Source organism: Mauremys reevesii, unplaced genomic scaffold (assembly GCF_016161935.1).
Source record: "Mauremys reevesii isolate NIE-2019 unplaced genomic scaffold, ASM1616193v1 Contig2, whole genome shotgun sequence".
Taxonomy (NCBI): domain Eukaryota; kingdom Metazoa; phylum Chordata; order Testudines; family Geoemydidae; genus Mauremys; species Mauremys reevesii.
This window is the reverse complement of record NW_024100826.1, coordinates 2,916,690-2,934,731: the sequence shown is the minus strand read 5'-3', so window position 1 is coordinate 2,934,731 and position 18,042 is coordinate 2,916,690. Positions and strand designations below refer to the sequence as shown.

Here is an 18,042-nt window from a genome sequence, read left to right as displayed (position 1 = left end):
AGAGATTAATAAGACTGGGACTTTTCATCTTGGAAAAAAGATGGCTAAGGGGAGATATGATTGATGTCTATAAAATCATGACTGGTATAGAGAAAATAGATAAGGAAGTGTTGTTTACTATTACTCATAACACAAGAACTAGGAGTCACAAAATTAATATGCAGCATGTTTAAAATAAATAAAAGGAAGTATTTCTTCACACAATGCACAGTCAACCGGAACTCCTTGCCAGAGGATGTTGTGAAGGCCAAGACCATAACAGGGTTTAAAAAAACAAAAACAAAAACAAACAAAAAAAAACCCTAGATAAATTAATGGAGGATAGGTCCATCAATGGCTATTAGCCAGGATGGGAAGGAATGGTGTCCCTAGTCTCTGTTTGACAGAAGCTGGGAATGAGCGACAGGGGATGGATCATTTGATGATTCCCTGTTCTGTTCATTTCCCCCTAGGACACCTGGCCACTGTCGGAAGACAGGATACTGGGCTAGATGGACCTTTGGTCTGACCCAGTAGGGCCATTCTTAAGTTCTTATGTTACTGAAATATGTTGTGAGGTTGGAAATGCCCACAACCAGCCTTTCAGTAGGGACAAAGGAGCAGTCATCAATGGCCAGATAGGTGTCAATGGCTCATCAAGATGAATCCACTATCCCGGAGGCTTCTCAGAAAAGGCACGTATACAGTGGGGTGGCCTAACCCATATCACAGCAAGGAGCTTTCTAGCAGATGGAAGAAAGTATACAAGTGTGGCAGTGACATCATCACTTGGTCTCTTCCCCCATCTCAACACCTGGAAAATCATCTGGAAGACAGACTTTGAACTAGGGAGATTGGTTCCAGGCTGTAAGCTGTCTACCGTCTGTTTAAGTTAGAAATAAATTTGCAGTCTAAATTCTAAGTTGACCAGCTTTGAGCTCTGTGTGTTACTTATCACTCAATCTATTTTTTTGTATTAAATAAATCTGTTCTATATTTTACTAAAACAATGTATTTTTGGTTGAAATGCTTGGAGTCTCAGCTCAGATTACAAAGGCTGGTGCATTTCCACTTTCCTATGAAGAAGCGACAAACTTATTAATGACTTTGCACTGCCCAAGGGAACCTTGAGCAGTGCAAGATGATATATTTCTGGGGTGCAAGGCTGGAGCGTCTCAATTGATGATTCGTGTGTGTCTGGGAGATCATTGATGTAACTCATTTGGGTGTGTCCCTGCGTGTGGATGGTGATGTAATTGCAATGCCGGTCAGATGTTTGTAGTTTGACATCAGCATCACAGTGTGAGGGACAGCCCAGGCTGGTGGGTTTGGAGGGCTCAGCGCTCCCACAGTCCAGGTTGCACCTGGGGGACCTTGTCACGGGATCTCATCACAGTGGGATTTTTTTTGATTAAAAACCAGTAAACCCAAAAAAACAAAAGACCTTGTTGATCAGGGAAAGGTTTACAAAACTAAATATGTCTAGCTTGTGTAAGTGCCAACTAATGCAGGGGCTGATAAAATAATACAAATATTTAAAAGATGTTGACACCAAGAAGGGAGAGGAATTTTTAGTTTGATGCACAGGGAGGTGTAACTAGGAGGAACTATAACTCTGAAGAGTAAAGTAGGAAAGGAAACACTTATGCTGGATATCAGGAAAAATGTCCTAACACTGAAATCTATTTGACTGTGGAATAGTCTCCTGCAAAGAGAAACGAGGGCATCACCATTTCTTGAACTGGACAGAACTCTAGAATGGGTGCTATAAGGAAGGCTCCTGCAGGTAAATGGTCTGAATGATCTAACTGTAGGTAGGGTTTCACTTTTAACATACTGTGACATTCTCCAGGGTACAATTTGGACTGATGGACAGTTATGTGTCCTCAACTCTCCAATTTGTGATACTTTTTACACTGCTTTGCTGTGAGAACAACCAGCCCTGGTCTGCTCTCACCCAGCCTTCATCATATAAAGTGCTCCCAGCTATACTGTATGAGTGCTGTAGCCAGCCACCCATGAATTACACCAGCAGGGCAACAAGAGCAAAACTCCCAGTGCCAGACTTTCCCCAAGTAATGTGCATCTTGTACTGCCCAGTCTCTTCTGGACAATACAAACTCATAGTAAGTCTGTCATTTCATTAATAGAAAATGATATGCACAAATCTTATCTCAAATGGAGTTTCCCCAACACTTCAATCCAAACACACACCGGTTTAGATAACACTGTAGATGTTAAACTTGTTTTAAAGATAGATTTTTAAGTGATTGCAAGTAATGAGACATAAGTCAGAATTGGTTACAAGGAAATAAAAGGTAAAATGCAACTAATACCTAACTTAACAAGCTAAGGATATATCTACATTACGAAATTAGGTCAATTTTATAGAAGTTGATCTTTAGAAAGCCATTTTATACAGTCTATTGTGTATGTCCCCACTAAGCACATTAATTCGTCGGAGTGCATCCTCACGGTATTGACTCACGGAGCGGTGCACTGTGGGTAGCTATCCCACAGTCTCCGCTGCCCATTGGTATTCTGGGTTAAGCTCCCAATGCCTGATGGGGCAAAAACATTGTTGCAGGTGGTTTTGGGTACATGTCGTCCGTCTCCCCTTCCTTCCTCCCTCCCTCCCTCCGTGAAAGCAACGGCAGGTAGTCATTTTGTGCCTTTTTTCGTGGGTTACCCATGCAGACGCCATAGCAAGGGAAGCATGGAGCCCGCCCAGCTCACCACTGCTGTTGTGAGCATGGTAAACACCTCGCGCGTTATCCTGGACTATGTGCAGAAACTGGCTAGGAGGACGATTGTGCATGAGGACGATAGCGAGGAGGACATGGACACAGACATTCCTGAAAGCATGGGATGTAGCAAGTGGGGCAGGTTAATACAGTGGAACGCCGATTCTGGGCCTGGCAAACAAGCACAGACTGGTGGGACCGCATAGTGTTGCAGGTATGGGATGGTTCCCAGTGGCTGCAAAACTTTTGCATGTGTAAGGCCACTTTCCTGGAACTCTGTGAGTTGCTTTTCCCTGCCCTGAAGCGCAGGAATACCAAGATGAGAGCTGCCCTGACAGTTGAGAAGTGAGTGGCGATAGTCCTGTGGAAACTTGCAACGCCTGACTGCTACTGGTCTGTCGGGAATCAATTTGGAGTGCGCAAATCTACTGTAGGGGCTGCTGTGATCCAAGTAGCCAGTGCAATCACTGACCTGCTAACAAGGGTAGTGACTCTGGGAAATGTGCAGGTCATAGTGGATGGCTTTGCTGCAATGTGGTTCCCTAACTGTGGTGGGGCGATAGACGGAATGCATATCCCTATTTTGTCACTGGATCACCTTGCCAACCAGTATGCAAACCGCAAGGTGTACTTCTCAATGGTGCTGTAAGCACTGGTGGGTCACAAGGGACGTTCCACCAACATCAACATGGAATGGCTGGGAAACGTGCATGACCCTTGCATCTTTAGGGACTTCGGGCTGTTCGAGCAGCTGCAAGAAGGGACTTACTTCCCAGACCAGAAAATGACCATTGGGGATGTTGAAATGCCAATAGTACTCCTTGGAGACCCAGCCTATCTCTTGCTCCCATGGCTCATGAAGGCATACACAGGCAGCCTGGACAGTAGTAAGGAGCAGTTCAACTATAGGCTGAGCAAGTGCAGAATGGTGGTAGAATGTGCCTTTGGACGTTTAAAACCTCACTGGTGCTGTTTACTGACAAGGTTTGCTGACCTCAGCGCAACCAGTATTCCCATTGTTATTGCTTCTTGCTCCATAATATCTGTGAGAGTAAGGGGGAGACGTTTATGGTGGGGTGGGAGGTTGAGGCAAATCACCTGGCGGCTGATTTTGAGCAGCCACACACCAGGGCAATTAGAAGTGCACAGCTAGGCACACTGTGTATCAGAGAGGCACACTGTGCATCAGAGAGGCTTTGAAAACCAGTTTCATGACTGGCCAGGCTATGGTGTGACAGTTGTGTGTGTTTCTCCTTGATGCAAACCTGCCCCCTTTGTTGATTTTAATTCCCTGTAAGCCAACCACCCACCCCCCTTCGATCACAGCTGTCAAAGGAAATAAAGTCACTATTGTTTTGAAACCATGCATTCTTTCTTTGTTAATTAAAAAAAAGTGAGATAACTGACAAGGTAGCCTGGGTGGGGTGGGAGAGGAGGGAAGGACAAGGCCACGTTGCTTATTGTAGCCACACTACAAATCAGAACTGTTTGAATGACAGCCTTTTGTTGCTTGGGCCATCCTGTGGAGTAGAGTGGCTGGGTGCCCAGTGTCTGTCCTGTCCCGCCCCCCATTCTTGGGCATCTGGGTGAGGAGGAGGCCAGGCGGTTATACAGTACATGCAGCAGCAGTCTGTGCTCTTGTTGCCTTTCCTGCAGCTCTACCAGATGCCTCATCATGTCTGTTTGCTCCCCCATTAGCCTCTGCATTGCCTCCTGCACTCACTTAATGCTTTCCTGGCCTCTGTCACTGAATGCCTCCATGCATTCAGCTGTGCCTTATCAGTGTGGGAGCTCGGAAAACATGTCATCACAAGTGCGTTTTTTCCCCGCCTTCTAATCTGCGATAACTTCTGGGATGGAGATGATAGGGAGAGCATAGGAACATTCGCACCTGTGGGGGAGGGGATAAAAAGGGAAAGTTGAATTTAAGAAGATACATTTCTGAGATTCACAGTGAATGAAGCAATTCACAGCAGACAGCACATGTGCTTTAGGTACAAGGTTGCATTTTGCCTTTTATATTGAGGGCCTGCCGGAATGGTAACACATCAGACATGGCTGGGCAACAGAATTTGGTTTCCAGGCAGCCATGGTAAGCCAAAGGGTACACAGGGTTGGCTTCTTCTGCCTTCATAACATGGGAATGGTTTCAAACTGCAGTGCCCTCCTTTCCCATAGCAAGCAATGCTGGTTGGGCTTGCCATTTAAAAGGAGGGGCTGTGGTTTTTGGGTGGATGTGCTGCACACCCCTCCCCCACCCCACTGTGTGGCTAGTCTCTGGGATGATCCCTTCACCCCTCCCCCCACCGCATGGCTATTCTCAAGGATGATCCCTTTTAGCCAAACTTAAATAGCCCAGCATGAATGGGGTCCTTTTACTGTTCCCTTACAAAAATTCTCCTATTTCAACCAGGTGACCATGAATGATATCACTCTCCTGAGGCTAACCCAGAAAGATATAGACTGAATGTTGCTTGAATGCGACCAAAGATCAAGACTATTTGCTGCCATGCTTTGTGCTGCAATGATTCCAGACTACTTGTTACTGTGGAGGACAAAATAAGGCAGCCCTCCCCAGAAACCTTCTGCAAAGGCTTTCAGAGTACCTCCAGGAGAGCTTCATGGAGATGTCCCTGGAGGATTCCTGCTCCATCCCCAGACATGTTAACAGACTTTTCCAATAGTTGTACTGGCTGTGAATGCATCCCAAGTCTTCAGGGCAAATAGGTATATCTCCATATATATATATAGAGAGAGAGAGAGAGAGAGCTGGAGGGGACCCTGAAAGGTCATCAAGTCCAGCCCCCTGCCTTCACTAGCAGGACCAAATACTGATTTTGCCCCAGCTCCCTAAGTGCCCCCTCAAGGATTGAGCTTACAACCCCCAACATTAGCATTAAACACAATTGCTTTTAACCCCTGTAGTGTAGTTACAAATGTGCACTCACCAGAGGTGCCTTCTCTGGCTTCAGGGTCCGGGAACCCACGTTGGGTGGGTATTGGCTCCAGGGTGATGAAAAGGTCCTTTCTGCTGGGGAGAACTAATTCTTTGCACATACTCCTCCTCCTCTTCCTCATCCACAAAATCCTCCTCTCTGTTGCATGAGACTCCCCCCTTGCAGGTGTCCATGGACAGTGGTGGGGTAGTGGTAGGGTCCCCCGCAGAATGCCATTCAACTGATCATAGAAGTTCTGACCCGGAATGCCTGTTTGCCGCCTCTATCTTTTGGTAGGCTTGCTTGAGCTCCTTAACATTCACATGGCACTGCTGTGTGTCCCTGTTGTAGCCTCTCTCCACTATGCCCTGTGCAATTGTGGCATATAAGCATTTCTTCTTTTTGATCGGAGTTTGGCCTGCAGAGATTCTTCTCCCCATACAGCAGTCAGATCCAGTGTCTCCCGTTTGGTCCATGCTGGAGCTTGTTTGCGATTCTAGGACTGCAAGGTCACCTGTGCTGCTGAGTTCCCCATGCTGACCAAACAGGAAATGAAATTCAAAATTTCCCGGGGCTTTTCTTGTGTACCTGGCTAGTGCATCGGAGTTCAAAGTGCTGTCCAGAGCAGTCACATTGGAGCACTCTGGGATAACTCCCAGAGGCCAATACCGTTGAATTGCGTCTGTGCTACCCCAAATTCGACCCAGCAAGGTTGATTTTAGCGCTACTCCCCTTGCCGGGGAGGAGTACAGCAGTTGATTTTAAGAGCCCTTTAGGTCGATAGAATGGGGTTGGGTGTGTAGACACATTGCTTGTAAAATCGACCTAACACGGTTAAATTTGACCTAACCTCGTAGTGTAGAAAGGGCTAAGTGAACTTAAAGCAAAAAACTCTCTCACTATATGTTCTAGTAGTCTTAATGGCTGAATCTTTCAGCCAGGATCCCTCCCCAGTCCAATAATGCCTTCTTTTTCCTTCATGTGGTGATAGTCCATCGGATTTTTTAGACACCTGGCTGAGGCATCAGTTTGCCTTTTGTCTCCGAGGAATTGGTTTGTGCCTGATTTTCTGTATTTGGAGCATGTTACAGCAATGTTATATAGTAGAATCTTATAACTTTACATACAATGTCGCCATGCATATTTTACCAGGACAATAATGATCAGTACATTGTGAGTTTTCAAATGATAGCTTTGTACAAAATCCATTTTAGCTTTGTAAAAAGGGTGAACATGAGGATACAGACTGTCACATATACATGATTCATTCCTTTCTATGTAAGAATGATGAGCAGGGTCCTTAGGTGTGGGGAGGGATAGCTCAGTGGTTTGAGCATTGGCCTGCTAAACCCAGGGTTTGAGTTCAATCCTTGAGGGGGCCACTTGGGGATCTGGGGCAAAAATTGGTCCTGCTAGTGAAGGCAGGGGGCTGGACTCAATGACCTTTCAAAGTCCCTTCCAATTCTAGGAGATTGGTATATCTCCAATTATTAGTTTTTCTATCTTTTATGGGTGTTTGTTACGTTGGCAGTTCAGTGCAGCTTTGGGCATTCATTGTTCTCTGTGGCAGCATGATGAGGCTGCTGCCACATAGCAGAAGAGTTCAACTTGTTGGCCTTAGACGGGCCGCTTCCTTACCCTCTGCTGCATGTCTTCGCTGCAGGAGTGAGAGCTCCCCAGGGCCAGATGATGAAAGTCTTGAGAATTTATGTTGACACTAAAACTGATAAAAAGGCACACTTTTCTTTTGGCACATAACTTGCTGTGGAAGTTCCTGCCACAATGCATCCCAGATGCCAAACACTTAGTAGGATGTTAGAATTATCTATTTATATGGGTATTAAGAACATTCACAGAGGTATTGGACTGAAGAAATGTTTTTTTCCAAGGGCTATAAACTCTTCTGAATGATACCACAAGTTAGCTGACAGGGATAAGAGAACTTCCTTATGGGCAGGGTATTCTGTAAGTGCCAACAATGGGGTTCCTTGCACCTTCCTCTGGAGTATCTGGTACTGGCTAAGTGAGAGACAGCATACTGAACTAGCTGGATCCTTGATGTGCTCTGCTCTGGCAATTCCTATTCCTACAAGGTTTTACTGCTGTTGTAGTTTGTCTTTGTTCTACATATGTAGCTAAACATTCATTACATCTTTTCCATCCCTTTCCATTGCAGAAAAACGATGTTGAATGACCTATTGAGATTTGACGTAAAGGATTGCTCTTGGTGCAGGTATGAGAATATTTCTCATGTTTATTACTGATTTAATTCCTGCCATAGAAGTCTTTTGGACTTGACAGCTGTCCAAAATGGGTTAATTTAAGTAAAATCTTTGAAAGCAGGAGATTTTTTTACTTTTTTTGCCTGGTGTCAAGATTATTTTAATTTCCACCTCACTCATGTATTTGTTGACGGTGGGTAAGATCCTCACCTCTGTTTCAGCCCCTTTACACCAGTTAAACAGTTGGGAGTTGTGTAAAGAGTCTTTAAGAGCTTCAGTTACAGCAAGCACTGTGGAAGATGGTTGTAAACCTGACTTCTTGGAATCCCCTCACAATTTCTGGTGTAGGGGGCATGCCAGGGGCTGTGTCAGTGGTGCTGCTGGAATTTGGGACAGCACTGCTGTCTATAGAGCAGCCTAGGGAGGCTGCTGTAGTTTAGACACCCTCTGAAGGCTGTCTTCATTACAGAGAGAACTCATCCAGCTCCCAGAGCAGCCCAGGATTGGGAAGGGTTAAAGCCAATTTTGCCCCACTCCAGTCTGGGCTGTGAGCAGTGTGTTATCTTACCACATAGCTGTATAATAGTGTTGCAGAATTTATTTCAACATTCATATTTAAACTTTGCATGATATATTTTAGAAAAGAATTAAGCTTAATAAAACACTTAATTTACCATAAAACCATGGTCAGCATGATTAGAAAATATAGAATAAATGAAAATGCTCGTTTATTAACACTGAAATAACTACTTTGGTTAATTGCCTTCCCAAAACAAATATCTTCATACCCAACTTAAATAATTTCTTTGTGTATTTGAAACATACAAAGGAAGCAGCAGTCAACCCTATGTTTGTGTTATCCCCCAGGGCTTTTACCACAGGGACCCCTCCAGCGCCCCGGTATCACCATTCAGCAGTAGTCTATGGGAGCAGCATGTTTGTGTTTGGTAAGCCATTGACAAACTTAGGCTTTGTGTACTATGAATGATGAATGTTTTGAGAATTTATCAGGCTACTTTTTAAAAGGGAGTGTTAAGTTTAGGAGGTGTGTAGTCACGAGTCAAAGATCTCCAGTTCAGTCCCTCCCTGTGGCTGATTTATAGCCAGGACTTCAGGTTTGAATTTCCTTTCTTTTGTCCCAGAAAAAACTGCATACCATCAGAGATGATAAAATGCAGAAAAACTACCTTACTGCAACACCTTCACGAGTTGCTCTGCTGGAAAGAAGACGAAGTACCACAAAAAATGAGAGACACCAGCATCATCACTCTCTTAAAAACAAGGGTGACAGGAGCGACTGTAACAACTATCGTGGCATTTCCTTTCTTAGCATCATGGGAAAAGGCTTTGCGTGAGTTGTCCTGAACAGACTTCAGACCCTTGCAGACAGAATCTATCCTGAATCACAGTGCGGCGTCAGTGCTGAAAGGTCTACTTTTGACATAATCTTCTCACTGAGACAACTACAAGAGAAATGCAGAAAACAAATCCCCTTTACATAGTCTTTAGAAGTGGACTATTTTTGCTTCTAGAAAAGATTAGCTGTCCCCCCAAGCTCTTGAGCATGATTTGGTCCTTCCATAAAAACATGTATGGTACAGTCCAATATGACTGCTCAGTCTCAGAGGGTTTCCAGATTTGTAGCAGGGTCAAGCAAGGCTGTGTACTTGTCTCAACTCTCTTTTGGATCTTCTTCTTACTACTGAAACAAGCTTTTGGTTCCTCAACTGAGGGAATCTACTTGCACACAAGATCTGATGGAAAGCTGTTCAATCTTCAGAGGGGTAGCCGTGTTAGTCTGTATCTATAAAAACAACGAGGAGTCCGGTGGCACCTTAAAGATTAATAGATTTATTTGGACATAAGCTTTCATGGGTAAAAAACTCTCTTCTTCAGATGCCTCCGTGCAAGGCCCAAATAAATCTGTTAGTCTTTAAGGTGCCACTGGACTCCTTGTTGTTTTTGTTCAATCTTGCAAGACTCAGATCTAAAACCAAGACTCGGAGGGCCTTCATCTAACACCTCCTCTTCGCTGATGATGCAGCTGTGACAACCCACACAGAATCCCATCTCCAAAACCTCATGAACAGTTTTTCCAGTGCCTGTCAAGACTTTGGGCTTACCATAAGCCTAAAAAAGACGAACATAATGTGCCCAGGAGTTGAAGAAGCATCCTCCTTCAAGATCAACAACTATGAACTTGTGGCACCTTATAGACTAACAGACGTTCTGCAGCATGAGCTTTCGTGGGTGAATACGAAATTTTCACCCACGAAAGCTCATGCTGCAGAACGTCTGTTAGTCTATAAGGTGCCACAGGATTCTTTGTTGCTTTTACAGATCCAGACTAACACGGCTACCCCTCTGATACTTGACAACTATGAACTTGAAGTGATGAACAAGTTCACATACCTGGGGTCCACTGTTGCAGTCAATCTTTCACTTGAAACAGAACTCAACCTCCACATTGGAAAAGCCACAACAATGTCTATTACTGAGCAAGAGGGTATGGCAAAACAACAAACTGACAGAAAACACAAAGATCTGTGTGTATTGTGCATGTGTTATCAGCATACTTTTGTATGGGAGCGAGACATGGACCTTATACTGTCATCAGGAAAAGAGGCTCAATAGCTTACCTATGTGTTGCCTTTGTTGGACTTTTGGAATCTCCTGGAGCTGTTGCTGAGCTGAGGTGCTCAAGAGGGCCAGTATACCCAGGACCAAACATTCCTCAAACAAAGATGCCTCCGCTGGCTTGGGCATGTGTGCCGAATGAATGATGGGCGCATCTCAAAGGATATCCTCTATTGTGAACTGGAGTCTGGAAAAGGACCCAAAGGATGCCCCAAATTGCATTTCAAGGATGTGTGCAAGCGAGACCTCAAAAGAAATGGATGTGGATAACTGGGAAGATCATTCTCTAGACTGCAGCCTTTGGAAACAAGAGCTTAACAAAGGCCTCTAGAGTTATGAGAGGAAGCAGTTCAGCTTAGAAGAGAAGAAAAGAGCTTGCACAAGCCAGAGCCCAAAGTGTCAAAACACCACCTTTAAATGTGTCTGATGCAGCAGAGATTGTCTCTCTCAAGTGGGTCCTTTCAGTCACAGCCACAGCTGCCATAAAATCAATTGAGTAAATTCTTTACCTCTCGGGTACATACCCATGGTCTCTCGAGGCTGAAGGATGCCTATTGTATAAAATAACAAACAACTACTGAAGCCCGCTACTTAAATTGTTATCCTTTAAACAAATAGGAGCTTCTCATTCATAGCCCAGGTGTCAGGTGACTTCCTTCCAATGCATTAAAGAGAAGGCGTCCTGGACAGCTGAATAATGAAATCACCTACTTGTCGGAGACTTTGGGTTGTCCCTTTTCTTCACCCTGCTTTATCTAGTTTAAGGTTTTACCCATGGTAGGGAATAGTTTTTAAACCTGTTCTTAAAGATGGTTTGTGCTAACACCGATGAAATGTGTTGTGCCTAATCAGTAATCTATTAGGCCTAATTGTTAATGGTGCCTTAGAATAGTTGGGCCTGATCCACACTGACCAGGCAAACAATGTTTAACTTGTGTTAGCAGAAATAGTTTTTAAACCAGGGCTTAAAAATGATCCTCTAGTACAAGTAAAGCTGTGAAAATGAGCCCTTCTCAAAATTGACTATGAAGATCCTGTTGCCTTAACTATCCACCTAATATCACGAGCTCTGTTTTCAGTGTGATTTTAGCTGCACTTAGCAGGGGTCTACTTGGGCTCCTTCCAATGCTAATTCACTTTTCTAATATGAGAGGAAACACCAGTTCTTTTGATTTGATGAATGATCAAAGTATTGTGACTTACCTTACCTCAAAAAACTGATTTGCATGGGATAAAGGGTTTGTAGTATTGCTGATGATTCAGTAGGTGAGGTTTTCTCCACTGAGCCTGTGCCATTAGTGTTGTGCCTAGGGGACTGTAGTGTTGGAGGTACAGGCCTTTTCTACAGTAGAGAAACTTGTGGCTGTGTCCTTCCATTATTGGAAAGTGCTCTTTTACGCACATACAAACTTGCTAAAGGCAACTATTTGTTTGCTAGCCATTGGTTTAAGTTATCCTGATTCCCCATGGGGGATAAGTCCTAATCAGTGTTAGTTCAGCTAGTAGTGTGCCAGTTTGGACATGTCTGACCACCATGGTAATGCAATTGGTGCAAATAGTCCTCCCATCACTGTTTTGCAGAGTACCAGTGTTGCCAGCTCAAAGAGCCCAAGGTGGAGCAACAGCAGGGTTCGTTGCCCGGTGTGCGTCGCACTAATTATCACACCAGGGTGGAGAAGCAAAACCAGGTTTATTTGAGTCCCAAATAAGGTGTCAGGGAGAATAGCATTCTCAAATCCTGCACGCCCGCTCACAGGCGGGGTCCCAACATTTATACCCCCCTTGTTTGTGTAAGCCTTTTGTTCGGTTTTCCCCCTCACCCCTCCCTTCCCAGCAACAGCTACATTAGGCATTACATTTCAGCGTGTTAGAAAAGTTCTCATCCACAGGCTTATCTTTTGGCCTTCACAGAACAAACACATACAGATTTTCCTTCCCCCTCTCCCCCTCCTCCCCGCCGCTTCTGCTGTTTCAAACTCCTACATTTGCAAGCGGAGATTGCTGACAGCTACACATTTTGCTTACAGTCTGTTAGCATCTTAGGCTGGTTAAAGTTCACAGCATGTAAGAACTTTGGTTCACTTCAGGCCCAAAGTCACAACTTTGGTTTACTTAGGCCTAGTGGCACCAACAATTCCCCCCTTTGAGAATACTCAACAAACTTTTGGCGAGTTTTCTCAAACTTTAAAAACAAAAAAACAATGAAGCTTTACAGATATATGTACAACTGCTCTTTTGAGCTTAGTTACCCCCAACCCAGGAATGAATGCATGGACAAAAGAGTGGAATGTTCATTTAACAACTAAGGGATTGGGGCACTGACTATAAATCAGGTAGGTATACCAAGTGGTTTAATTTTCCCAGATGTCTCGGTGAATAATTCAGTCCCATATGCATGCTCCCCATGGACCCAGCAGGATTCGGTATGTGGGAGCCCACACCCACCCTAACCGGTCTATATGCTTGGAAGGAGCACTCTGAATGTCCCCACTTCCATCCAGAAAGTGTCCAAGTATGTCTTCATGACCACAGATCAGATGGTACTCCTGATGCATCTGTAAGGGCAGTGGGCCAAGTCTGGTCTAGATCCCACTGCAATACCTTCCCAGCCTCAGTGATATTTAATACCATCTCTGTCAGTAACTTCTGGGTCATAGAACTAAGGGCTGAAATGACATGTAACTCACCAACTCCAGCCTGTACTTAAGATAGCTGAGTTTCAAGAATAAGGCTAGTAGCCTTTTCTAGTTGGCCCAATTTCTGATCATGTTCTTTGCTTTTAGATATTGGCCCTAGCCCACAGGGATCTGCTCAATTCTCTTTCTTTCCAGAGGAAATAACCCAGGCCTTCTGTTGTGCTAATCTAATGGCATCCCCTTGTGAGCAATCTGGGTATGTAGAAGTGATTTGAAAACTTGATAAGGGCAATGTCATTTAAAATCTAATTAGGGAGGGCAATACATACTGAAGGATTTATCCAAAACACAGGGCACAGCCTGTAGATTAAACCCCAAAAGTCAATTAATACCACATTCCCAATCATGGGTCCCATAAATTTCTTCCTTGCCAGTGTACAATTCTTTGTTTCTTCACCAGGGTCAGTTCTCAATGTCCTTTTAGTCAGGAATTCCTGGACTTTGGCAATGTCAGTGGAGTGAGTGTTTCTTCTTCTTTCCCAAAACAATTGTGGTTTAGCATCCTACAGGGGAGAGGTTTCCAGCACATATCACCCTGTAATAGCTTTGCTTTTTCTAGAAAAGTCTAAAGGCACAGTTGGTCTCTCAGTGGACAAGGGAGAGGTTGTCCAGAAGCTGTCCAGAAGCACAGTAGAACTAGAAGAAAGAATAGGCTAATCATCAATAGGAAAATTTTCCTGATGTGGAGGGGTCTTTTTGCAGTGAGAATCCTGGATCCAAGCAGTCAGTCTTTGGCACTTCACAGCAGTGTTGGTAGACAGGAGGACTTGGAAAGGGCCTTTCCAGCGTGGAGCCAAGGCAGTCTTTCATTGATGGATCTTTATGTAGACCCAGTCTTCTGGTTCCTAGGAATGGTAGGGCTGCTAGGATCTTTGGGTTGTTTCTTCTTCACCTGTGAAAAAAAAACAAACCTAACACATTGCATTAGTGTCTTTGCAGATTTTACAAATTTTATAGTTGCATGGACAAATTTAAGTCCCCCCTTTTCTGGTTTTTAGCCAAGTAATGGTTCTTATACTTATTAGTGCCAAAGGAAGGGCATCTGGCCACTTTAAGTTTGTCTCAGCACAAATCTTGGCCAGTTCATTTTTAGCATGTTAACTCATTCTTTTTCCTTTTCCCATTTTTTTCTTTAACCTATAAAGGAAACTTTTACTTATACACCTTTTGTTAACAATAAATACATACACAGTACATTAGTCTTATTTAATGTATGCCACATATACTCTTTTACTAAAATAACCTTATTACAGAGCTTTAGAACAACAGGCCAGGACAAGCACACCCACTTTGATGAGTTCACTTAATACAACCTCTAGTCCAATAGCTTTCCACCATCCCCAGCCCTCTAGCTAGAAGTCTGAGGTAGCCAGAAGGATCCCATGTATAATATGGGGAGTGGGTTAACTTTCCATGTCCTTGATTTTAAAGACTGTTAGTATGAAAATTTTAATAACAATTCTTAATTAAAAGATTTGGCTAATAAAATTTCTTTCTCTTACTTAGGAAAATGTATTAGACTTTAGTATATCACATTTTCCTGATATATCCAAACACTTTGTATGCTAAATTGAACAAAACAAGTATCTGCATTTCAATTTAACACTGCCACTTGATTTTAAATTAGACCATCCCATAAAAATATTAAACAACAATTCTGGCCACTTGAGACAGACACCACAAGACAGAACACAGAACACAAAACATAATTGTTACTCTGTCAGTAAATGCATGATATGTTGAATGCTGTTCAGCTGGCATTAGTTTTCTTTGATTATCTGAAAGACAAAACAGAAGTCTACCCCTTCTGGGCAGTCAATCATTACTTAAAATATACGAATACTCTGGTTAATTCAGGAGAATTACCCCATATTTTCTTTGCCTGAATTTATTTACAAACATTTCAAAGACACCAAAAACTTTTCTCTTTAGCATTTTTACAAAGTACAACTGCTGTTCCCTCCAGCAACTAAAGAGTTAACTTTTCACTTTCCCTTAAAAATCACATGCTCTTCCCTTAAATCACTTGCTTTTTCCTTCAGCAGCCACTTACCAATTCAAATCACCATTTCAAATATCCTCCTGAGTATTTGAAATTTTTATGCTTATACTCACTTAGTCCTTCTCACTACACCCTCAAAAGTTTCCAACCTGTTTTCCCATCTCTCTGTTGCCTGCCTGCCTGGGCCTAATCCTGCTTTTCTCGCTGAATCGTCTCTATTCTGGACACAAACTTATTCCATTACCAGTTTAGCTAGGAGGGTGGGCTTCACAGCTAGCCCCCACCCTTCTGGTCTTTTCCCTAAAACATTTTACTCCCAAAACTACTCAAGTCCTCCCTAGTAAGGCTTGCCACCTGGCAAAAATACACGGCCATTGGGTAAAGGCCATTTACTTAACACACAATCCAAACTCCTAAAGGGGGTCTACCCAGAGACCCACCCATTTGTCTGCTGACACTTAAACAGAAAAGAAAATTACACAGAGAGCAGAGAAAATTACAGTCTAAGCCAGATTTTTCCACTTCTAGTACATTGTCCGTTACGGGTGGGGGGACAGAAGGATCTCAATACAACCTCAGAGCTTCATCGCACACATGGCTTCCACCCTGAGGAATTACGAACGAGAAGTTCAGTTCCGCCCACACCCCCAACGCCCAAATAAACAGAGCAGAAAAACCAACAGTAACCGGTTAAACAAAACAGAGCTAAAACTAGATAGTGCACCAAAACCAGATAGTGTCTCCTTATTCTATTAGGGCTCACCTTTAACCATACAATCCTTATCATATAATACCAAACAATACCAAACACTGCAAACATAAAATAACAAGGGTAAAACAGATGGTGTAAATTCTACAGGGCTCCCCAATTCTCTATTGCTCACCAAACTGTGACAAATTTCTGTTACCAATTATCCCTTATGTCAGGTGATCAAACTGACATTGCAGGACGGGGGGAGGGGGGGGGGGTAGATAGAGAAATCACACCATATATCCAAATTTTAAAGCTTCATTAAAAATAATAAAACAACAATGGAGAGTATTGGGAACACTCCCACATCACTCAGGAAAAATATGAATGCCCCAAGCCTTAAGCCACTTTAATACTTACACATATCCAGACTGGCATGTCTGTGTATAATGTTCAGAGAAGGGAAATAGGTGGACGGGAGATTATCCTGTATACAGCTTGTCCAGCATTTCCAACATGCTTCCACTCTTGGGATGGCTGTTCTTTTACACCCTGGAATCTCCTGCGGCGTCTCTTTCAGAGATTCCAGTTCAGGTCAGCTGCCTGTCCGGCTTCAGGGTTGCAAAAACTGTTGGATCTCACTGAACCGTTAAGCTTTGCAAATGCAATCTCAGTTTTGTAACTTATACTGCTTTTTGTTTGCCTCTCTTTATTTTCCACAACCAGCTGGGGCTGAAAGCAATTTTACTTATCATAGTCTGTGTGCTGGCTCTTGACCTTGTATGCAGAGCAGCTCTCTCTCTTTATCTCTGGGGTTAGCCGAGTTTCAAATTAACCCGTTCCTAGACAAATTGCTCACACTGTGTCAGAGGCTTTTCTTTGTGATTAAAAGCTCCTCTGAGATATATGATCTTATCTAGATTGAAGATACCTTCTAATGGGCACTGTTTAGATGGATTTTCACACATGTGAAGATTCCAATTCTCTAAATACCTGCAGGTTTTAGGACCATAATGTACGTACATGTACTATGCTGGGGTACCCTTAGGGGGTGAGGTAGAATTTTTAGACTGTCCCTTTACCCACTTTCCACATGCACACACAGAGAGGGTACCCTGTCCGCACTAGCGGCTCATAAACTAAGAATCTCTCCCTACAGAACATTCACACAGGGGAGACTAACGAGGATGACTGACTTTCCTACATCCCCTTTCAGCAAAGAGCGCCGGCTAGTCTCTGGGAGACACAGCGCCGTATACTCTAATTGCATTCAATGAGATGATCAGACTGTCAGTAGCCCACACGGAAAGGAAGGGGGGGGAGGGAAGATGGGTTCACACATTCCTAGACCCAGGCAGCTTCCTCGCCGGACGATGCCAGGCTGAGTCAGCCCACCGTGGGTCGGATCTCCTAAAGATCCACTAGTTACTGGGCTTGCGTTAGACTACTCCTGATCATTAGCAATCGCTTCACAGAGTAATCTGGGCGTCTTCCAGCAACGAACACTCACACAGATATACACACACACACACACACACACCAAGGCCATTGTTTCCTATTGCCACGATGCATCTTATCTTGCTGCACAGTCAATAAATTCAAATGGCATGAGCCCAGCAGAGACAGATATTCTCACGGACAGTTCTCCTCCCAGTGCAGCTCTGGGGCATATGATGAGGGATTTTTACAAGAGCTCTACTTACAAACAGCTTCAGAAGCTACCCATTCACTGACAAAACAGAAATAATTGAAGGATCATGTTGTAATTAAGTGATCCTTCCGGTGGCCACCTTTCCTGGCTCTCTAGCTGATACTGAGGCCAGTCTACTGTACAAAATCTTTTCAGTTCACTTTTAGTCATTGGATCTGATTCAAACACTCTCCAATTCATCAGAATGCATTCTAAGGGTGTACACCATACACTGCCTGTACTCTGTTCCTGCCCCATACCATGGGAAGACACTGGGCGTCCCCAGGTCTTAACAGGCAAACAAAAGGTTAACAGCACTGGACTGTTCCTACCTTACCACAGGACCGGTTCCTCACCGTCGCCCGCAACTGCTTCTCCACTATCTGAGTGCGTTGCACCATTGTGTCCTCCAAGGTCAGCCTGACGCGTCTCTGCCAAGGCCCCC

The 18,042-nt window shown here is 43.8% G+C and overlaps 1 protein-coding gene across 9 annotated transcripts in view; it reads left to right on the top strand.

Annotated features, from left to right (window-relative positions):
• LZTR1 (leucine zipper like transcription regulator 1) overlaps window positions 1-18,042 on the top strand; it is a 271,551-nt gene that overhangs the window by 19,217 nt on the left and 234,292 nt on the right. For all 9 annotated transcript variants that reach the window (XR_005592029.1, XR_005592030.1, XM_039517962.1 and 6 more), the window contains 2 exons: window positions 7,836-7,892; window positions 8,749-8,828. Coding sequence is in view for 7 of the 9 variants with exons in the window: in XM_039517962.1 (XP_039373896.1) it covers window positions 7,836-7,892; window positions 8,749-8,828 (137 nt within the window). In the remaining 2 variants the exon portion in view is untranslated. The remainder of the gene's footprint in view (window positions 1-7,835; window positions 7,893-8,748; window positions 8,829-18,042) is intronic.